Below are 23,309 nucleotides of genomic sequence, written 5' to 3'. Positions count from 1 at the left end.
CTGCAGAACGAGGCTGGGTGGTGGTTGTGGGCAGGGAAAGGGTCTGGGGGGAATTCCAAAGTTTAACTCTTGGCACTGAGGTGTCTCAAAGCCACAGGTTTGTCATGGAGAGCCTTCTCAGCAGCACAGAAGAGAAACCCAGGTTTTGTATTACCCTGCAGCACCTGGACACAGCAGGTACAGGGCGGGGCTGCAGGAGGGAATAACAGGAACTGGTGAAAGGGCCAAAGACTAAAAATAAAGGTAATAATAGAACACATTTGTTTTCACCCCAACCTACAAAGGAGCCAGAACTGGCAGGTGTGTCCTGCCAGGATTGGTATCCAACAGAACACTGCAAACCCGGCAGAGACTGGGAACCCACCCCAGACTGTACAGCTTCCTCCAGCTCCTGTTAAACTTTGAGCCTCCCCACAACTGCCAACAGCCTCTACTGGACCCCCTCCACCCCATCTCCTCCCACAGCCATTTACCTGTCCTAACACATTCTGTTCCAGAGCACCGGGGCACTTGGAAGATTTCTGTCTCAGCTCTGACCTAAACCAAACCTGCACACACATCACACACACATAAATCCCCCTTCACACACCCACTTTCCCCCAAAGAAGTGATAATGCTCTTTTTCTGAGAGTTGTCATTTTTTTGAATGGTTCTCCTTCCAATTTATTTCAGTTAGAATTTTGTCTTTTCTAAATCTTGAACCATTCCATACTATAACTTTATTGCAAAAAAAGTCAACATGCATCTTAGAAATTTGGCTTGTAATCAATAAAACAAACATTACATATATGAATTTTAATGTGTAAACAATTAGAAATTCAACAATATCTGCTATTATCCTATTACACAAGTTCACAATCTGTAAAAACTATAGTACAAGGTTACTATACACCAAGAGGAGCTTTGTTCCTTTTCACATGATTTTGCTCAAGTGGTGCTTTCCTAAGCAGGTGCCTGGTTTCATATTTGAGGTGGTTTTGTTTATTTTTGCTCAGGTTAATTCAGCACAGAAAGGGTGGGAATTCTTTGCTGACTTCCTTTCCCCACCCCCTCATCCTCCAGTGTCTGGCCCCCAGCTCAGGCTGGCTGGGGCACACAGGGAGCCCTGAGGGCTGTTTTGCCCAAGGTACAGCTGAATTTCCCAGTAAAGCGTCACCATGAAATGAACTCAGCTGTACTGCCCTGCTGCCTCTGGAAATGCAGAAATCCAAGCCAAACCACCCCCAGACAGGCCCAGCATGCCCTAAAACATAGGGGGGTGCATAAGCTTTGGCAAAAGGCAGGCCAGTGTCACACAGCTCCTCTCCTCCTCCTCCTCTGCCCCTGGGTGCAGCCAGGCTGGGGGCACTGCCACCTCTGGGGTGGCACGTGCCACTCAGGCCAGCCTGCCAGGGGCCCTGTGAGGGCAAACTGCAAGGGGCTGCAGCTCTCAGAGATGGCCCTCGCTCCCTCACCTGACACAGGTGCCACCCCAGTGTCACTTAGAGCTAAAACCATATGAAAAGGAATCCATTCTGTGTGTGTCGAAGGCTACTGCAATTTTTCTTACAGCTTAATTAATCCACTGTAATTTTCATTTTCCAAATACAAAAATACAACAATTCTTATTGAAATCTATACGCCGGTAATTTTAGTACACAAAAAAGCAAAATATTTACAAAATTATACAATTTAAGAAAAAACTCTATACAAAAAAATATATAAATCCTTTTGATCCCTCTCTCCTTTTTTAAGTTGTCAGGACTCGGACATGTTTGCTGCAATGGACTTCTCAAGATACACACTGCGCCACAGACATTAAAACCCCTAGAGGTGATGGGAGAAGAGCAAGACATTCTTGTAAGTTTATGAGGTGGGTTTCTCCTCCAAATCTTCATGCCTGGAATTTAGTCTCAGCATTAGGAGGACAGTCCTAATTCTAGGAAGAGGAGAGGTTTGGAAAGAGACAGAATACTGGAGGCATTCCCTTCAGCTGACAAGAAACAGGACATTACACAAGTTGGATACCTCACCACAGCACAAGGATAGAGTCAGCAGGGCTGTGACCCAAAGGATGCTCAGCACCTGCCCTGGCCACACTCAGAGCCACAGGCGGGCAAAGGGCTTGGTAGATGCTGTCCTTCAGTCAGGAGTTACTGGGGCCTACACTGACAGCCACTCAAGAGAGAAGAGTGCTGTGCATGGCCACGGTGCTGATTCTGTGTAGAAGTGCACAAAAAACCTGTTGAGGAGTGTCCAGGGCAAGTGGGCAGTCAGGGAAGGTGCTGCTGGGTGCCCCAGCCACACGGCACAGAGCCCAGAGGCAGCCCAGCCCCTGGCTCAGCACACACCCTGCTGGCTTCCAGGGACAGCAGGGAGGCACTGAGAGGGGCACACAGGGACACCCACTGCACAGCCAGCTCTGAGCAGCCCTGGGACACTGGACCCTGCTGTGGGGCTGGCTAAGCAGGGCACCCCAGTCCTGTGGGCATAACCCCACCCTGCTCTAACCCACCCTGCTCTGAACCCCACAGGGCTCTGCCTGCAACACAGCTGGGAACAGCCAGAGGAGAGCTGCTCCTGGCTGGTAGACAGGGGCCAGTTCAGCTGCTTTTGAGGAAGACTGGAACTCCTTCCATTCTTGCTCACAAATACAGAAATGCAATAAACAGCCTGACCTACGCTGAGCCTTACACTGAAATGACAGAAGGAAATCAAGGAGGAGTGAAAATCCACTCCAGTGTGTGCTCCTGCTGATGTTTTCTGTGAAGCAGAATTTGGAGAAACAGAGTGAACTGGACAATGTCATAACAATATCCTGTTAAATTATTTCTTCCACCTCCTCTCACAAAAAGCAGCACAACATAGATATAGTGTGGCTGTCACACATACTGAAGTAAATGATTTAAGAATCTAACCACAAATAATTCCTACAACATGAGACTCCACAGGAAATAAAATGCTCCCTTTTTTCAACGAGCAAATGAGGCCAGTTTTTCTTTCATAATATTTAATGAAAGTTTGTCTTTCCCCTAACCTCATAATATTGCTAAATAAAACCTGTAATATCTTTTCAATTATAAACTAACAAACCAATCACATTATAAAAAACCCAAAACAAGGTAATACAGGTGACACAAAAAGAGGACAAGAAAATACTAATTTCCAACCCCCTCCCCCCCCGCCTTTTTATCCTTCTTAAATAGAAAAATTCACCACCCTGGTGAGCTTGATAATCCTGTAAGAAGTTCCTGGGCCTTTGGCTAGCTCAGTCTCGCAGCTCTGTGTTCCAAATGTTTTCATACCAAACTGCTCATGGTAAATTCTGTCGTTTGAAAAGAAAGTAAAGCTCTTTTTGGCTCATCAACTTCCTTAAATAAACGTTTAAAAGATGTAGTTTGAACTATATTCCTAAAATTATACATTTCGAACATCAAGTTTCATCTTCTCCAAGAACGGGATTCATCCTCATCTTCATCATCATCATCATCATCTTCGTGCAAAAATAAATCTGAGGTTTCAGTCTCCTGGAGGAAGAAGAAAATCAACTTTCAGACACAAGTTCCAAGCCATGCCCAGGGACACATCCCAGCTCATACCACCAGCTGTACTGGCGTCTGGTGCGGGCGTTAGCGCGTCCCTTTCAAATTCACACAGTTACATCCAAACAGTTTTAGGGGAAGAACAGCAGCCTCGTGTCAGGAAAGAGAGAGCAAAGCTTCAGAGGAAGCAGGAATAAACCACCACTCACCCTCTCCCGAACAAGGTATCTGTTAAATGCTACAACAAAATAACCTTTACAAGCTTGAGGTGTTAAGGTGAATTTCAGGGAAGAACACACACATCTCCTTGAGTAGAGCAGGAAGAGTGAGAAGTGAAAGGCTTTGCACATAAAGAACCTGGGGCTTGTTTACATCACTGACAAATTAACAGCCCATCCACAAAGGGTCTTTTTTTCCCCCCATTTTCTCTGTTTTAAAATGCAGGAAATGTACCTAACTATGCAAAACCAGTTCAGTTCCTGGTTTGTAAAAACATCTTTTATGAAGTTTCTTCAGCACACAGGAAACTTGTATGCTAAGAGCTCTCAGCTATTAGATTCCAGTAAGAATGATCAGGTTATTAAGAGATTTCCATACCTCTTCCTTGGGCTCCTCTTCCTCGACTTCTGTGGACACAGAGGGTACCTTGGGTTTGTGCCACGAGATCTGGAGCCGCCGGTCCTTGAAGCGGGATCCCTGGTTAGCAGCCTGAGTCGAGTTTAAATGCACAGATTTTCAGAGAGGACCAAGCAAAGAACTTCTAACATCAGCAACAAACCAGACCCACAGCATGTGGTACAGAGGCATATTTGAAGATCTCAAATATATAAACCACAGTCACCCACTTCAGCGTTCCAAGAGCAACTTCAGCCACACCCAAATCTGCCAAATCCTGCTCCTGCCCCAGCACTGTGAGAGGATGAGCAGAGCTCTGAACTGCCACGGACACGCAGCTTTATCAGGGAAAGCCCTGTGTCACTGCTCAGACCACCAGGAGGTACTTCCCCTTCAGAAGCACTACCTGCAGCAGCACCAAGCACTATCAAGCTCAAACTGGGAGATCAAAGCCTCTGAAATTTTAAAATACAAAGGTAGACACAAGTAGTTAAAAACTCTTATCTTAGATATGTGAAAAAATATATCCATGATTTTACTTACATTCTCAGCTTCTGAGCGGGACTTAAAAGTTACAACAACACTTAATGGGGAATCCTCTTCCTGAAGATCTTCAATATCTCCAAATTTCTGCGAGGAAAAGTTCATTAGGATTGGCAGTAATGTTCTCCTCCACTTCCATAATCATGGTACAATTGTAGTGTACTGAAATCTGATTTTTTTGGACAGAAAAGTGAGAGCCAGAGGACTCCCAGCTGCATCAGCCATCACTATTGTAGTACTTGTATTTTTGGACAAAAGCTCAGATTTATTGCTATTCTAAGATGAGCTTGATTTTACAGCAGTAAAGGAAATGTGTATTAATTTACAGGCCACACTTACAGAGAAGTGCTGTAACAATTCATCCTTCTCCTCTTCCACAAAGCCTCCCACGGCGAGTGCCTTGGGCCGATGATCCACCACCATGTGGTTCAGCATCCCCCGTCCTCTGCCCCCACGGCCCCGGCCCCGGCCCCTTCCTGGGGCTGACACTGCCTTTCCTCGACCAGCAGGCAGTATGCCTAAGCGGGCAGCCTGGGGAAAGAACACAGCCATGGCCCCACAGTGAGAGGAGCTGAAACAGCCAGGACTCACAAACTCATTAACAGCAGCACTCAGACCAGCTCACCTCCACCTGTAACTGATTGAGCTTTTTCCGCAGCTCGGTTGTGTCCTCTCCAGAGGACAGTCTCTTATGGAAGTCCAGCTCCGCATCCAACAGTTCCTTCTGTGCCTGGCAGAAGAAGAGGTGGGAAAAGAAAACAGAAGGAAAGGGCAGAACTGTAAGGCACAGTTGTAATGTTCTATTCCACTTCAGCAGTACATTCATGCCAATGATACAGACAGATCAGGACACAATAGTCATACTTTTCTCTAAATTCAGTTTTGTTTTAATTGCCTCTGTGTGTGTGTGGTCCTCCCCATTTTTTGAAGGATCTAGAATTCTCTGCTTTAGAACTGGAACAAACATGAATGAGCTACAAGAAAACTAGGTCATGGAGTTCCTTCAACCATGGCTTGTTTGTCCACGGTTATCACTCACATTAAAATGCTGCTTGCAAGTGCTTGGATCTAATGCTGTTGCATTTTTAAGACACATTAATAGAAATAGTTACAAAAACCAAGCAGGCAAGTGTGTTGCACAATAAATACCTCTGTCTTGGACTTCAATTTGGATGGTGTGGAGGTTGTAGATGAAGTTTTTAATTCATCCTTTAACTGAGATATTTTTCCTGTTAGTTCTTTTAAAGTTTTCATAATTTCTGCTCTCTCTTCTGGTTTCATGGCCTTGTTTTTCTCCAGCTTGGATATCAACATCTATACAATAATAAAAGAACAGGAACATAAAATTCCAGGAAAATCAGCCCTCAACAGACAAAATCAGAATGTATTTACTATCCACATCCCAGACTTACCTTCTGGCATTCTATTTGTTTTTCTAACATCTCCTGCTTCTTTTTCCTCATATCTTGCTGGAGTTTCATTGCTTCCTATAAGAGGAGAAAACTCTTTCCATCAGTAAAAAGCAGTCTAGCATTGTATGTACTCATAGAGATCATACTGTCCTCTTCAAGCTATGGAAGTGAAATTCAAAACCAAAAGTACCCTCTGCAAAAAGTACAAGTATGAAGTGCAGGTAATTCAATAAATAAAAAATGAATAAAAGCCTCATTTCTTGTTGCAAGGTACTTTACTAACATTTTGCCCCTTTCAGACACCTCTTAAGAAACATACTGCGTGCACTGTCATGCAAGTGTCTCATACCTGCAGAGATTATATCCAGAAAACCCCAACAAAACCCAGAAAACCCAACATGGCCAAGTGCATCAAATAAGACGCCCCAAAAGGACATTCCACACATGATTACCCCAAGTGTGTTTGCAAGACTGCCCCATAACAAGGACCAGCTCCACACCCACATAAAAAGCTGTAGAGGAGTGGTTGAGGTTTCAGGTGCATTTAAAGCACATTGCTCCTTACACTGTCAGGCATCCATCAAGCATTAAGTACCTGTTTTTTTTTAAGGGCTTCTTGCACGTCATGAGGTTTAGACCCTGCACCAGACTTCAGAGTTGTCTTCAAGTTTGGAGAACTGTAAACCATTTTTGAGTGGCTTGTAGAAGTAGGAAACATCTGAAATAAAACACCCAGTAAAATATGGACTATTTCAAAGTTACCATGATATACCAGCAGGGAACTTCAGCGGATCATGTTCCCTGAAAACTCAACTCAAATGTTCAGATTTGTGCAAGAAGGCAGAAAGAGCAAGGCAATTAAAACACATGGATAAAGACATCAGTCCAGTTCCTGCTCCATGGCAGACTCCCTTTGCATCCTGATTCCCACCAGGACACCACTGAAGGTGATGATCAGCCCATGCCTTAGTTTCAGCTCTGCAGTCGCAGCCCAGCATCCCACTTTTTGATCAAGTAAGGCAGCAAAAGCCACTCCATGCTTCCTTTCTTAAAAGGACTTCCCCGTGGTCCAGAACACATGCTGCACTACGGTATCAGTGTGAATTGAACACTTATTGGCTTGAACTCTGGGTACAAAAACTCTCTAAGCTTCTAGCACTGCTGTTAAAGAACAGCAAAAGCTCAAAAATTACTCTGAGAGTCATTACATTTGTCAACAAAAGGCTGGTCTCACAGGTTGTCAGACTTGTTTACTATCAAGCACTGCTAAAAATATTTTATGCTATTTACAACACTGATAGTGTTGTAGTTGATAGTTCTTAAAGTCATTGTCCCTATTCCATATAAACATTTGATGAAATGAGGAAGAAGTGACTGACCGTGGCTGCACAAAACATTACTGAAAAGGAACAGAACCAAGTGGGAACAACACAAGTTCTCTTTGCTTGTTCTTTCCTGGCTGACAAGCTAAAGCTGTACCTAAGAACATGACCATGGTCCACTCTCAACATACCTGAGACTCCTCCACCACAGCCCCGGGCTGGCTGAGCTCAGGCTGGCTCCCGCCCGCCGCTCCAAGGCGCCTTTTCACTGGGACTTTGTTAAGGACGTAGGCACCAGATGCCAGGGGTTTGTTCATCACCTGTGTATGCACAGATTTGAACACATCAAGGTTAGATACTTTACTTCTCTGCAGCAGCAGCAGCCCCCGGGAACGCTGCTGAGCCCTGGACACGTGTACCTTGGCCAGGCTGCTGTGCACGGTGACGGCGGGCGGCGTGGCCAGCGCCTGCTGCTGCAGGTGCTGCAGCGCCTGCGGGGTGGGCGGCGTCTGCTGCTGCTGCAGCGCCGGGGGCTGCTGCTCGCTCTCCCTGTGCCACAGCACCCGGATAAACCGATTGCTCAGCACTGCCTCCGTGCTGGAAATTGCCTTCCTCGCCTCGTCGTTGCTCAAGTACTGAATGAGAGCAGCTTCAGGATCGTTCTGGAAAGCCACCTAAAGCCAAAGTTCACAAATGCTTTATTTCTCAAGGAAGAAAACATTTCAATCATTAGCAAACCCATCTACAAATAATGTGCAATAATGAGTGGAATATCCAGTGTATTAATAGCTCAAAACACTGGTAAGACACTCCATGCAATTAAAGCAAAGTAGCTTTTGGCAAACTTTGGCAAAACATGTACTTGCAGCAAAGCCTGTACACATTCAAACAAATAGATGAATGACTATCATATAAGACAAACTGTCAGATCATCTCTTTCAAAAGTTATACACAAGTTGCTCCAAAACCTGAGTTGGTTTAGACAGCTAAACCTGCCAGCCTCTCAAATGTAAATAGTCCTCATGAAGGCTGAAACCAATATGTTTTACAGTACTAAGATAATAATACACAGTAGACCAAGAAAAGGTTTCTCTGAACTTGATTACCTCCTCTCCCAATTTGTCTCCGCTAAGATTTCTCAAAGAAACTATGCAGCATTCGAGCAAGCTTCAGGGATAATAAAATACCCACACACAGACAAAAAACTGACTTTGTTTTTTTACCTGAATGTTTACAATAGTTCCAAATTTGCTGAAGTGTTCATTGAGCTGTGTAATATTGTTCAATTCTGGTGGAATTTTTCGAACTTCTAGTTTTGTATTAGTATACTGATTCTTTTTCAAAAACCCTGGCTTAGTCTGGTTGTTGTTCACTTGCCTAGAGAAAAGGAGAACAGAAGAGTTCAGATAAGTACATAAGTGCCTAATTAAGGCACTTGTTAACATACATCTGAATTGCATTTTTCCTCTAAAAAGTATACCCTCTAGCCACTAACAAAAGAGAGCTTCCCCTGACCCCATATTTAGTCTCCATATTATGGGGGCACAGACTTTCTGACCCAACCATCCCAAATTACAGACTGGTGAACAGCAATGCTCACAGCACTGACAGCAATCGAGTACGTTTGAATTAACATCTGTAGCTAACTCTTACTTTCCCAACCAGGGTTTCTTCAATGGTGGACATTCCATGCTGCTTGGAGATCTCTTCCTGCTGTCTGGTTCCAGGACAACTCTAGTGACATTGCTGCTGTTATTTGTAATGGGAATGGGAGGTTCAGTTTGGATGATAATGTTGGCAGCTGGAGGGAAGGAAAAAGGCTGGTGTTATTCCACCACGCATGGAAAAGCTTTCAGACAGCAAAACAGAACTGAGATAAAAATCATAAACATTAAGATGACTTTTTTAAATTGGTCAGTTTTGTTTCTGAACAAAATCATTCAGATCATTCCCTAGCCTAACTAAACATCCTGAGAGAAACACACATGGTCCAGCTGGGAGGGATGGGTTTTGACCTTTAAGGCTAGTACTAGCTTGAAGAAACAAAGCTAAAACTTCATTTTTCAGGTATTAAAAACTCAGATTCTGTGGGAAAGGGAGAGAAAGAAAAAAGAAAAGACCAAATCCCAACAAAACAGAAAAGGAGGAAAAGAACCCATGGGTGGATCCCCAGGCTTTAAGTCAGAGCTCTGCAATGGGCAGGAGCTGAATTAACAACAAGCTTGCCCTTGAACCCTTAACAGAGCAAAAGCAACCAAGAACCCATTCTTTCCACTGCTATCCCACTGCCAGCCCTCCACCAGGTTTCACCAACAAACTGTTAACTAAGCACAACAATTACACTCTTTTGAAACATTAAAGTTTGAAGCAAATTCTATCAACACAAAGTTTGCTAGAAATTTATTTGCAACCTTTTCAAGATTATGCCCTTTGAATTAGTCTACTGTGAATGCCAAATATTCAACCCCTAAAAAGAAGTCTGAGTTACACAGCAATTTCTATGGCTCTTATATAAGCCAGGGCTCGGCTGGTTACACTGGTGAGAACAGAGATTGGGCATTTCTGGGCATGGCATCCTCACTTTGGAGGATGATCTGAGAGCAAACCTTTCACACCTGTGATAAAGACAGTAAAACATATTGTGTGAGGTCCTACCACTGAGCTCTCATCCCTGCCTTACACCCCTGGGATGGGCTCTCAATCAAGCCCCAACCCTGCCTCTGTGACAGTCATTAAGATGCAAACAGCAACAGCAATTTCTACAATAATATTTAGCCATATTCCTTATAAGTGAGTCACTGGAAGTGAATACTGGAAAAAAAAAATCTTTGTTATCTACTGAATAAGAAATACTGAAGTAGAACAATAAAACCCAAAACTCAACATCTTTGGTTTTAAGAATCAGGGCAGGAAAACACAAGGGAGAAAGAAAGTTTTGCTACTACAACTAAACTTTGAAGAGCCTTGACCTGTGCCCTTCCCTAAAAGATGCTTTGTGCACATCACCACTAAAAGACAGCAGCCACATCCCATTCAGGCAGGGGCTAGGAATTATGTAAGTGCAGACTGGGATTCCCATCAGCTGGGAAATTGGAATGATACCTTTGATGTTCATTTCAGAGAGAACACCTGGCTGACAGAGTCAGAGCATGAAGCACCAAAACATGCCATGGCAGCTCCCCTCTTCACTACCATCACAACAGCCAAGGCAAGGAGCCTGGATCATCACCTCTGCGCCCTCAGCTGATCAAAAGCAGTCTGCAGACTGTGCTGCTAAATCCACCTTTAGGCACCATTTTTCTTTCTAGGAGCTACCAGTACCTGGAAAATACCTTCACAGGCTTAAGAGGAATAAAACCCCAACCAACCAACAAAACCCTTGTAGCATTCCCAAGCAAGTGGTTATTTTTAACCAAAAAGGCTGCTTTGACTTTAATATGGGCATGTTAGCACTTAAAAAAGGTAGAAATGTCAAAAAAAAGCAAAAAAAAGCTCTGAAACACTAGATCAGTGAGAAAAACTAGTGCTTTCAGCCTGAAAAGTGGGAAAAGTGTTGACGGTCTTGGACAAAAATAGCAACAGCAATGACCAGAACCCTTCCTACCTCGAGGGTTTGTATCCATCTCCCCAGATGTTAGGCCAATTAGATTTGGACGCTGCATTTGTGCTCTCGTAAAGAACTGCCGATACTGAGATCTACCAGCACTGGTAATACTAGGAGCTTCAGGGTTATAGCCATCTGGCTCATATGTATCTACAAAAAAAGGAGAGAAATGACAGAATTTTTCAAGTGAGTTTAAGACTCGGGGTTAATTTTCCTTCAAGGAAGTGCACGGATGTCCAAGAGAGAGAAGTTCTCTTGGATGAAGAGAAGAGGTGGTACAGCCAACCTGTGCAGCCATTGCAAACCCTCACCTGAATTCCAGGCCTAGCCTATCTAAACACATTCTCTTTTGTTTTTTATTCTGGTACTGTTTGTCCAAAGCACACAGGTCACAATACAGAGTACTGCTGATCCACTGCCTGGAAAGGCCTGAGGTGTCTGTGTGACAGGGTGCACAACGTCTGGCAGTGCTTTAAGGGGAAAAACACAGGTTTTGGTTGCAGCATTTATATTGTAGAGTCTAAGATGCAAAGAGATTTTCAGCCTTTTCTGCTCAACAGTCTGGGTGTCTTCAGAAAAGAATTTTAGGTGAAGAACATATTTAAATGGTTTCAATCAAAGAAAGCTGAGAAATGAGGCAATGGAACCAATACTTACCTACTGAACTCTCTTTATGTAAGACTGAGATCAACTGCCTAGCTTAAGTAAGGTACTAATGATTATTTCCCTTAGAAGTCATCACCACAAGAATACAAGATGACAATTGACTCCTATTGCTCCTCCAGCCTAAGGTCCAAATTGAGACTAACATATTTTTTTAACCTTAAAAAGGAAAAGCTGTACAAGAACTAGAATGAATGAAGTCTGTGAAGAGCCTCCACAGGAACAGAACAAATGGCTGTAAAAGGGAACCTGACAAACATGAATGACTCCAAAATCTCAGCTCCTTATTCTGTAGCAACAAAGACAACTACAGTTAAAATCAGATGCCCCACAATATCACATTGATAGCAGAGCCTGACACTGTAAAACAAGAACTTTCTCTAACTTCAAAGGAGCAGAACCACAAGCTCCTCTTCCCTTATTTAGAACACGATTGACTGCAAGAGGGCAACCGGCAGCTGTTACCACAACAGTCCAAGAACAGGACATGAGAATCTCCACAGAGGTTCTGGAGAACACAATTACTGTGAAGCCCCGTGAACTCCAACAGGCGGAATCACCCATTAGAAGTTCCGGAGCTGAAAGGACCAGATGGTGACACCTGAACACTCAACAGGACTTGGGGATAACTGAACAGATTATCTAATAAGAAATTTTAATGTCTCAAGTTCTGAAAAGCATGGAAGTTACAAATAAAATTACATCGATCATGAACAGAACTATATCCCCTCTTCGAATAAAATTCAGAATATTTATGTTAAAAAAAGCCAGATGAGAATATTATAAAACACTGACATTTAATTATCTATTTTGGTCACAGAGAACATGGGAATGCCATCAATCCTTTAATTATCAAAGAAATTAATTTTGTTGTATTTAAATTGAGCAATCTAGGACTTTCCAGGTGTTTTGCAATATTTTTCCCTCGTAAAAACATACTTTTAAAAACTTTGATCTCTGTTAAGGAAGAGGGACATGTCCAGTGAAAGCTAACCACCTTTAGAAAGCTAGAATCAAGGTGATTCTGGAAAAAGAACAGAAAAAGCACTGATGTCTATGAAGACTGTACAGACTATTATGACATACAGCTGGAAATAAAAGCTCTCATCTGTATTAGTCCAAAGTGGAGAGAAATAAAATCTAAATTAAAAAGCAATTACAGGTTTGCAGATCCATCTTTCACTTACTAATGTCCTACTGAATGGCTTGAAGATGAAAGGAACATTTCTTATACAACAACTGGATTGCTGCGAGCACATGAAACCCAGAGCTCCCCACAGCGCTCCTCCTCAGACCAGGGCAGAGCACTGCTGCCATTCCATCCCAGAATGGATGATGGGCTGAGCCAGGGAGAGCCATCAGACTTCTTTTTAGATTTGTATATATTGGAGGAAGACAGATCATAATTTCTAATCATACATCAACGGAGAAAATTTAAAATGTTTCCATCAAAGAGATTTAAACCAAAAGGCATTTGCTTACGTTCTGACACTGTATAGAGCAGGTTCTGAGGCAGAGGAGGAGGCAGCCTTGCTCCCACGGGTGCAAGACTGGGCACTGCGCTTGTCCCCGGCTGGTCACGACTGTTGATCAAGCTGGACTGTGTTAAAGGTGGTCCTGCAACAACAGCACACAACACATCAGACACGACAGCTCAAAGGCAGAGCGTGCAAACAATTCAGTGCTGTGTTTATGCTTTGCTTTGAGCAAGGTCAGGGTTGTAAATATGTCCGATCCCAGTACAGTAACTAAACTGAGAGGGCTGTTCAGGTAAGCTACTCTGATTCCAACAACTTTTTCTCAGGAGAGACAAAGCTTTAAGGGAAAAGAAAGAAGTGTCTTTTCCTCCCCAGTGGTTTGTTAGTGCTAGAGATGCCTTAACCACAGCAGCTCCTCCCTCAGCTCTACCATGGAGAGACAAGGCTTGCTCAGAGCAAGAGATCACTTCAGTAGCATTCAGACTGCAGTTCTGAAATAAGAACTGCAGGGCAAGAGGCATTCCCAGACAAGGAATTTCTCTAGCTGGTTGTGCTTTGGCTTTCCCATGTACCATACAGACATTCCTACTGACTGTATGATCAAAAAGGACCCCGAGTGACACTACACAGCCCATCCTGAGCACTATCTGCTCTCTCACAGCAAGTCAATTCTGCCCGCTAAAGGGTTCACGCAAAGTTTAGGGTTAATCCTGTATCAAATTATTCCTCATCCCAAAATTGCTGATATTGGACACAATTATCACAGCATTTATTTTGTCCCTGGAATAGACAGCACTGAAACAGAGTAAGCACGCCCCTTAAATGCGTCAATAATGTATTGCCTGGTAGTGGTAGCTAATGTAGCACCAACACTAGACAGTTATTAGAACCTCTAGGAGACTGAATTGCAACGTTTCTTGCATTACAGCCAGAAAAAAAGCGGGCTAGTATGTGTCACTGACCAATCCAATCACCACCAACTACCACTGAGGTGAGCTGAAATATCCCCAGCTCCAGTCCCCCGCCCAATTTAATTCAGTCTGCAGTGCTAGGAACGCCATGGTTTACCAGCTGAATATTCAGAATTCTTTGGCCACTGCTCCCTACAGCACACTGCTAGCCAAGGAGCTGCAGCTCTGGGCACTGCTCCTTACAGCACGCTGCTAGCCAAGGAGCTGCAGCTCTGGGCACTGCTCCTTACAGCACGCCGCTAGCCAAGGAGCTGCAGCTCTGGGCACTGCTCCTTACAGCACGCTGCTAGCCAAGGAGCTGCAGCTCTGGACACTGCTCCTTAGAGCACACTGCTAGCCAAGGAGCTGCAGCTCTGGGCACTGCTCCTTACAGCACGCCGCTAGCCAAGGAGCTGCAGCTCTGGGCACTGCTCCTTACAGCACGCTGCTAGCCAAGGAGCTGCAGCTCTGGGCACTGCTCCTTACAGCACGCTGCTAGCCAAGGAGCTGCAGCTCTGGGCACTGCTCCTTACAGCACACCGCTAGCCAAGGAGCTGCAGCTCTGGGCACTGCTCCTTACAGCACACCGCTAGCCAAGGAGCTGCAGCTCTGGGCACCTCTCCTTACAGCACGCTGCTAGCCAAGGAGCTGCAGCTCTGGGCACTGCTCCTTACAGCACGCCGCTAGCCAAGGAGCTGCAGCTCTGGCCCCACTGTGACTCACGTGGTACGGGCAGCACGACGGGCGGCGGGGGCTGCGGGTGCGGCTGCGGCACCGGCAGGCGCAGCCCGCGCACCGGCCCCGGCAGCGGCGGCAGCAGCAGTCCCGGCGGCGGCGGCAGCCCCGGCGGTGGCGGTGGGAATGGGATCATGCTGGGCAAGGAGACTTCATCTACCACTAAAGGATCGTTTCCGTGATCAAACTGGCAGAGATCACCAAGGACACAATAGCCTCGCTCTGCAAAACAGGACATTTCACCTCATGTTAGAAAACACGTGCAGTAGTTCTCAGCCATTTGTAACATTTCAGGTTTTCATGGAATTTCTTGCTAAAGAAAACATGCATCCACTGATACGTTATATTGTAAGGTAAGGTTACACAAAATAATTGAAATTAGAACAATCTTTCCTAAAAGCACACAAACTTATATGCATTCATCATAAAAGCTGTGGAAAAAAAGTCAGAAGTACTGTGGTTTATTTTAAACATACACGCACTGCAATCTGCACCATGACTGCCAGTGGTTGAGGTATTTGTCTAGCACACAGAGAACTGTGAAAAAACTCCATATGTTCCTATCCAGCAACTGCCACATATGCAAACTGCTTGCAGTAAGATTAGTTATTTCTCCAGTACAACAAAGGGCATCTCTGCATCTGTTAAATACAAGGTACACATCTCATGCTGCTGCAGTGTGACTTGCTGCTCACATTTAGTGAATACCTAAAAAAAAAAGTCACATAAACACTGAAATAAGGCATGAAACTGAAAACTAAGGAACAGTTACCATCATAGTCTTGACATCTTCTTTTAGGAGGAGGGTTTCTGCCAAATGAGCTGGGATTGCTGTGATTGTTGAAGTAATTTGACCAGCTCTCTGTGGTGCCTTCAAGGTGGTGCGCAGGTGCAACTACAGTTACAGCACTAGGAATAGCTTGTGCAGAGGAATACTGTTCAGAGGATTTACTGGGAGATGCGGACACTGGATTATAGGAGCCTTCAACATCATTTTTTTCACTCTTGTATTTTGATCTCTCTCTCTCTCGGTGCTCTGTTTAAAAAAAATAAAGCTGAGTAAAGCCTTCATGTTTTGCTCTGTACATCAGAGCCATGAGCAAGAGATAATAACACATTCTCTGAAATACTCAGCGTTCTGCACATTGAACTGTTCTTGAAGGAGCTCAATCTTACCAATGGAGTAATAACCAAATATAATGTAAATAGGGGTTTAACTTCAGAAATATCCAAGTTTTCTTTGCAAAATGCACATTAATTCCTCTACTACTTATTTCACTCTGGCTTACAGCTCTCTTTTAAAGGAGAAAGAAGGGCAAAAGCCTGAAACAACAAACCTACCTCTGCCCTTAACTAACGCGGTCTCAAGGCGCGTGGAATGCTGTAATCTGTGCCACTTACTTTTCCGACAGACCTGAACTAGCCCTAAAAGAACAATCATATGGTAACCACCTGCAACTGCAAAGAAGCCTTCTCTAAAAAATACACAGTAACAAAACGAATGAGGGAAATACTGCTTTGCAAAAAGTTCAGTCCTTAAGAGGAAAAAATAATAAAATCAACAGCTTTATCAAAACACACAGCACAAAAATATGAGCTACTGCTATCCACAGGAATACATCTGTGGATAAATTAAGAGGTTAGCAAAGAAGACAACAAACCCCTTAATTGTTCTACTCTGAAGAACAGCATCTTAATTAATAATTTCAAGCACACAAAGCTATCAGAATTTGCTCCAGCTTCTCAAGGGCATCTCCTGCCTGCTAGATCATCCAAAATGTAGAAGTCACAGCTGTCACTGCAATAAGATATTGTCCTGAAGCAGCACCCTGGGTACTCACCACTCCTGCTGCCATCCCGGTCCTTGCTGCGGCCCCTGCTGCGGCTGCGGCTCCGACTCAGCCCTCTGCTTTTGCTGCGGCTTTTACTCCTGCCCCGGCGCCAGCCAGACTTCTCCCTGTACAAGTCACTCCTATCATAGTACCTGTCATAGTCCCTCCACTTCCCATCATCCCGCTTTTTCTCTCTGGTTCTAGGAAAGACAGAGGTAGACCATGTCAGTGAAAAGAGAAACAAAATTAAAAAAGAAGCTTGCAACATGGAAAGATACTGTTCACCTTTCCCATCCATGTGGGCAGTGAAACACTCCAGTCAGAATTTCACAAATTACACAGAGAAGTACAGAATCTTAAAGCTGATTCACTGGTCTGTAGAAAGCAGGGGTAAGAACTGGCAAGGTGAGACAGCTATGATTCTCAAACCAGAACAGGCTTTAGAAGTGATGCTGACACGGTGTGAACAACTGCCCCAGAAACTACAGACCCCAAAAATGTTCTTCATTTATATAACAAGGGAAACAATGGAACTGATGACATTCCTAGGAATTGTAATTTGAAGACTATTTGGCCTCTTGTGCAAGAGGCAAACCTCTCATGGAGACTTCTCATGCATGTGACCAGCATACACACAATGTATCACAGTCAAAGGAAGGAGAAAATCCCTATTTTTCACAAAAATCACTACCTACAAGGTAAAAACAGTCAAAGATTGACAACAAATAGAAAAATTTCTTAACATTGTGGCTCAAAGCTAACCTTTGCTCGCTGGAATCTGCACGGCTCCTCTGGGGACTGGAATACTTCTTCTTCCTGCTCTCCCGCTCTTCTTCAACAGACTCTTGAAAATTCTGTTTAACACACAACTACCAAACAAGGACAAGTATCACTTTTTTAAATTACAAAAATTACACCAAAATGTAGTTCAAGTCACAGACAGCAATGCAAAGAAAACAATACTCAAGTATTACTTGCCCAGAGAACTGAAGGACTACAAGTAATCAAGCACTAGAGTCTGCTGAAGAGCTTTGGTCTCATAACTTGCTCTTTTTTTCTGCAGAAGAGATGACCCTAAATAAAACCACTTTGGTGTTTTGTTTCTAAACAGGATTCATGAAGGACAAGATCTCTCTCCACTCTGCTTCCTTATTTAGCATAACCAATTCTACAAGTGAGGTATTTCCTGAATCTTTAAACACAAAGTCTGCAGTCATCTCTCCAGGTAGGGAATTCACTAGCTGACATTTTAAATAACTGCTTCAAGGCAAAAACCTGCTCCCATGGTGGAACTGGTCACATTTCTTGCTGGCCTCCACCACAGCAGGTTCAGAAGTATGCCAGCTTTACCACTACTGCAAACCACTGACCTATTCTGCACTTCTGCTGCCATTTCACACTGCTTACAAGTTACTGTAAATTTTGGTGGAAAAAGCTTACATGCACTAATTTTTAAAATACTTTTTTTTCCAATTGAAACCAAAAGGAAAGCTTCCTGTATCCTTCTAAAACAGGATTATCTGGGGAGAACTGGCAGAAATACTCAAGACTTGGCATGACAGGGCTCTGGAGAGCTCCACCTGCAGTCCTACTACCAGCACAAGGTGTATCACATGGCACCTGGGGTCCCCTCCAGCGCTGACCTCACTGTGATTCCATGTGTGGTTTATTTTGTGGCCTCTGTGTGTAGGGATCACACCATACACTGAGCTTCATGACACATCGTGAAGGCCTTGCTGATGTCAAAGTAACTAATTGATGTCCTGAATTCTATAACGTTGTCCCATAAATCTGTCCTAGATATCTTCTTTTGCTTATTGCCACTCCCCTCCAGCCCCTCAAACCTCCTCCTCTGCCCCCACCAGAGCACTGGTAAAGTCAACTGAAGGTAGTTCTATGGGACTTTCTATAAACTATAACAGTACTTTGAGAACAGAGGGGAAAGCTCTTACAGTGAAAATCTTGTTCAAATTATGAACTGCCATAAGCAAAACTACTTCCACAAAGTGTCATAACTCTGCATCACATCCTCAGGTAAAAAAGGACATCAGAGAAAAGGAAAAAAAAAGTAAAAAGCAACTTCAATTTCAATCAGTTGATGAACCACATGTAAATAAGGACCTGCATTTGTTTGGGCTGACCTGCGTTTCACTGACTGACAATTTCTGCAATTATTTGTCACCTTCTCTCAAAAATATGATTGCTTTCAATTTTGCCAACAGAACTTAAAATCAAGGTAAAACTCTTTGCAAATAAACCCTATCTGACTTTCCAAAATAATTATTACAATACCGGCTGACATATTTCAATGATTTTAAGCATCACAGAAAACATTTTAAGTAATTTTCATTCCTCACCGAATATACAAAATTGGAAATGTTTTGGAATCTTTTTGCTGCTTCCCCCTCTCAAACTCTTCCAACTAATCATCCACTGGTATTACCAGAGCTGTGAATAGGATTTCTGAGTGCTTAATCAAAGGTATACTCTACAAAGGGCTGTAAAGTGTTCTTGTCTGAATAGTCACCTTCCACGGTTCTTTGGACACAGAGATTGTTAGTCACAATAGAGTACATTTTTCTGTTACATTTTGCCTCACAAATGTAGGAGAGCTATTTGAAAATAAAAGGCAGGCAGAATAAATAACATTACCTCCTCCTTGACTTCTTCTTTCTCTTGCCCTGCAGGCTTTGCCTCTGTCTTTGTGGGCTCAGCAGAAGGAAGGTAACTTTTGGTGTACAAACTTTCAAAGAGTTTATCTACAAACCCTGAAGTTTCTGAGGATACAGAACACAAGAAAATACTGTTACGTATGCATCTAAGTGCATGCTTGCATTCACCACAGAAGACCCTGAAAACAGTCAGCCAGGTGGGTTGCTTGCAGCAGCAGCACCTCAGATTAACGAGCATTAGCTCCACTGAAGGAGCTGGAATTACATTTCTGGTACTTGAGGCTATTCATTTAGAGAAGGAAATTCCTCAGGTATATCACAGACAGCAACAGAGACTCTCCTGTTCTAAGGGGCAAGCATGATTGCTGCCTGTGATCAAGGAGCAAGTCCACAGCTATCCACAAGTTCCATCAGCTACACTCAGCAGCCTCTCAAGGGCAATTTTTATGAGAGTAAATAATTTTCAACATCTTAATCAGCAGTTCAAAATCACAAGAAACGCACAATAACCTTCCCAGTGAGTGCCAGACTTTCAAGTGTTTAAACCCTTGACTGTGAAGCAAATTGCCACATGTGAAGGTCCCAGCAATCTGAAGGACTAACACGGACCAGGTTTTCAAAAGTTACCAAACACCTGTCAGAGAAGCTTCTGGCAACATGACTGACATTTTAAATTAAATTGCTTTTATTTAAGAACATTTCTTCCTACCCACCGTGAAAAGTCCAAGTAACATGACTTCATACTATGATTATTATTTTTTTAGTCACATGATTCCTTCAAACTCTGTATGGAATACTCATGGCTACCAAGAAAGATTTTGAGGGCAGTAATGGTGCATCACCCTCCCACTCAGAGCGGAAGCCCCCAGCCAGCCATGGCCCCCACACCTTTCTGCAGGAACACATCCAGCTGGTCAGCGCAGAAAGCTTTCAGCTCCTTCTCGGGCTTGTCTTTCTTGACTAACGCCACGACATAGTTGGCCAAGGCTGAGGGGTCGGCGTCACATCTAGTGAGAGAGAGAACTGTGCTGCACAATGGGGGCACAGGCACTGCAGAGCCCCCAGGAGCTCCTGCTACACCCCTGGGCTGCCAGGCTCACATGCACCAGCACAGCTGCCCTGGGGCCATGGAGCCAGCAAAGGGCTTTCTGCAACCACAGCCCATCATTTCAGCTGCCTTGTGAACTCCCCAACCACACCTGACCAAGGCACCCCTTCTCTGCTGAGGGAAAAGCACCTCTCTTTTGCGCAGACAGACCCACTGCTGCTGAACCTCCTCCCGGCCACACCTCCAATGGCTCTACAGGCACGGCAGAGCACGGGCCAGGGCAGGCACTGCACAAGGGCTGAGAAGGACTCATTAAATTGTGTTTAAAAATTAAAACATTGTTATAAAGGAGTTCAGAGGTCCATTTTCAATATGCACACAGACACCTTCTGCACAGCTTCGGTGGCTGTCCTGCTGTGCTGGGCCTTCCTCCTCAAGGACACCTCCATGCCATATTTTACAGTAACCTTTTAATGCCAGTACAACACCTAAAGGGGAGCAATTACTGACCCAGGTTCTCTCCTCACACTCCCTCACCTGAGTCTGGTCCACAAAGACCAAACTCACCAACTGTGTGCAGTGATACTTCATCACTAATCTTTAAACTGGATATTGCTTTAGATTCCATTATTCAGCTACTAGGAGCAGCCCAGGTATGAAATAGAGTAACAGTGTGACTAAATTACAGCTCCTGGTTTGGCTTCTCAGAGTGGGCAGATGCCAGATACCAGGTGGGGGCAGAAACCTAAAATACTCAAAAGACTTTTTTTTTTTTTTTTAATTAGCATTTAAAGAGGTGATTGTGTATTTTCTGAAAACAGTAACTCTGGGAATAGAAAGAAAAATTCTGAAATATATATACCTCAAAATAATCTCAAGTAAGAAAAAGATCCAGAAAACAAGCAAAAGGCAAAAAGCCAACCAGAGGGCAACAGGTGAAAGAAATAAAAATGCTCAATGAGCAGCAATCAAGTAGCTCTGCTCTCATATAGCCTCCAACAACATCCAACCTCCACTGAGAGCCAGGGTAAATGAAGCAATTAAGAACAAAGAAACCACAAATTGACAGATTTTACAATTCTTACACACACAGAGAAATAACCTGCATGTGATGCATTCACTGTGTATGATGTACTGGGGCCCTCACCCACTGACTATGAATGTTCAATTTCAAATAGAGGAAGCTATCCCTCACTTCACAACCATTACCTTTCCTTCCTCCATATGTCAGTCCCTCGCAAGCATCCCATCCCATTATGCAGTACAGGAGCACACAAGGAGAGTGCCCTCCTCCAGGCAAGCCAGTCTGTATTGTCACTCTAGTGCCACTACAGAGTCTGTGACTGTCAGGGCCCACTGGCCAATTCCGTGATTTCCTGCCCCCCATTCCACAGTGCAGCTCAAATGCTCAAGGAACACTGGACACTGACTGGAGCTGGCAGGAAAAGCGCAGGAGCAGGAGCCATGCTCCAGCCTAGACTTTCAGCAGGGTTTGACCAAACACCAAAAAACCCATGATTGTAACAAGGGAAAAAGAAAGTTGTGAAGACCTTCCAAAAGCTTAACACTTAATGATGGCAAGTGAGCAGACCTAAGGCCTATTTAAAACTCTTCCCACACGCCTCGGCTGTACGTCACGGGAGACCCAAGCCTAGCCAGGCACTGACAAGCAGCTTCCCCTGGTGAGACCCGCTGACCCCTCGCTGTGCCTGTGCCACCAGCACCAGCTGTGCTCAGGCACTGCAGAGCTTGGGACCAGCACAAACCCAACTCCTTTGCAGCCAGTTATCAGAACCCACACAATGCACGACACCACCTGGATCCATGCTGACTCCATCCCAGTCCCACTCCCAGTGCAAGCAGCAGCAGGATGCAAATGCAGAGTTTCCACAGTTTCAGCGTTATTCCTGGTTTTGTCAGCTCCTGCAGCAGCCCCTGGCTCTGCTCCGAGATGACAGAGCTGGGACTGAAATCGACAGCACAGCCGGGACAGCAGTTGGGAGTACACAGAATCACAGAGATTGGAAAAGCACTCCCAGACCACCAAATTCAATCTATCCCGCCCTTGTCCCCAGCCTAGAGCACTGGGTGCCACGGCCAGTCCTTCCTTGAACACCTTCAGGGATAGGCACTCCCAGTGCCTGAGCTCCCTTTCCATGGGGAAATTCCTGCTGTGCCCACCTGAGCCTGCCCTGGCCCAGCCTGGGGCCGTTCCCTCTGCTCCTGTCCCTGTTCCCTGGAGCACAGCCCGACCCCCCGGCTGTCCCCTCCTGCCAGGAGCTGTGCAGAGCCACAAGGGCCCCCTGAGCCTCCTTTGCTCCAGGCTGAGCCCCTTTCCCAGCTGCTCCTCATCTGCCTTGTGCTCCAAACCCTTCTCTAGCTCCGCTGCACGCTGGAGGACAGAAGGCCCCCGGCAGCTCCCCGGGCCCGGGCTGTCCCGCACTCCGGGCGCGCCGGGCCCGGGCCGGGGGCAAGGCCGTAACGCCTCGGCCGGGCCCGGCCCGCGGGAAGCGCTGTCCGCCCGCTCTGCCCGGCCCGCACGCCCACACTCACATGGGCTCCAGCAGCTTGGCCAGCCAGGACTTGAGCGCGTCTACGCTCTCGATGATCATGGTGGCCCCGCGCCGCCCGCTCCCAGCTACACCGCCGCCATCGCCGCGACCTGCCCGGCACCGCCCGCAGCGCAGCCTGCTGGGCATGGCCGGGGCGGGGCAGCGCACCAGCACCAATCAGAAGGTGCCGCTCCGCGCTCCCAACCAATGGCAGCTGCCCGGAGCCCGAGCCGAGGGTCAGGGAGAACCAGCAAGTTCGGTGGAGCGAGCACATGAACCCGCGGCGACATCTTTTGGGGGGGGCGCTCTTAAAGGGACAGCGTGGCGGCGGGCGCAGCCCTCGGCCCGGCGCACCGGGCTCA

General features: G+C 45.2%; 1 protein-coding gene across 2 annotated transcripts; it reads right to left on the bottom strand.

Annotated features, from left to right (window-relative positions):
- Window positions 1–738: 738 nt before the first annotated feature.
- LOC311159650 (RNA-binding protein 27-like) lies at window positions 739–23,078 on the bottom strand. 2 transcript variants are annotated; one of them, XM_084215826.1, is made up of 21 exons: window positions 22,949–23,078; window positions 20,236–20,354; window positions 19,328–19,452; window positions 17,438–17,544; window positions 16,685–16,875; window positions 15,616–15,879; window positions 14,832–15,065; window positions 13,163–13,297; window positions 11,018–11,167; window positions 9,067–9,214; window positions 8,637–8,790; window positions 7,833–8,087; window positions 7,605–7,733; window positions 6,687–6,809; window positions 6,092–6,166; window positions 5,829–5,993; window positions 5,305–5,409; window positions 5,019–5,210; window positions 4,680–4,766; window positions 4,119–4,229; window positions 739–3,506 (listed from the first exon to the last, which is right to left on the bottom strand). In XM_084215826.1, exons 1-21 carry the CDS (start codon window positions 23,005–23,007, stop codon window positions 3,420–3,422), a joined length of 3,015 nt encoding a protein of 1,004 aa, XP_084071952.1. In that variant the 5' UTR covers window positions 23,008–23,078; the 3' UTR covers window positions 739–3,419. The 2 variants fall into 2 exon arrangements, with proteins under 2 accessions (XP_084071952.1, XP_084071953.1); XM_084215827.1 differs by lacking the exon at window positions 11,018–11,167.
- Window positions 23,079–23,309: the final 231 nt, after the last annotated feature.

This window comes from Fringilla coelebs (genome assembly GCF_963513975.1).
Source record: "Fringilla coelebs genome assembly, chromosome: 15".
NCBI lineage: Eukaryota > Metazoa > Chordata > Aves > Passeriformes > Fringillidae > Fringilla > Fringilla coelebs.
This window is presented reverse-complemented; position numbering and strand designations above follow the sequence as displayed.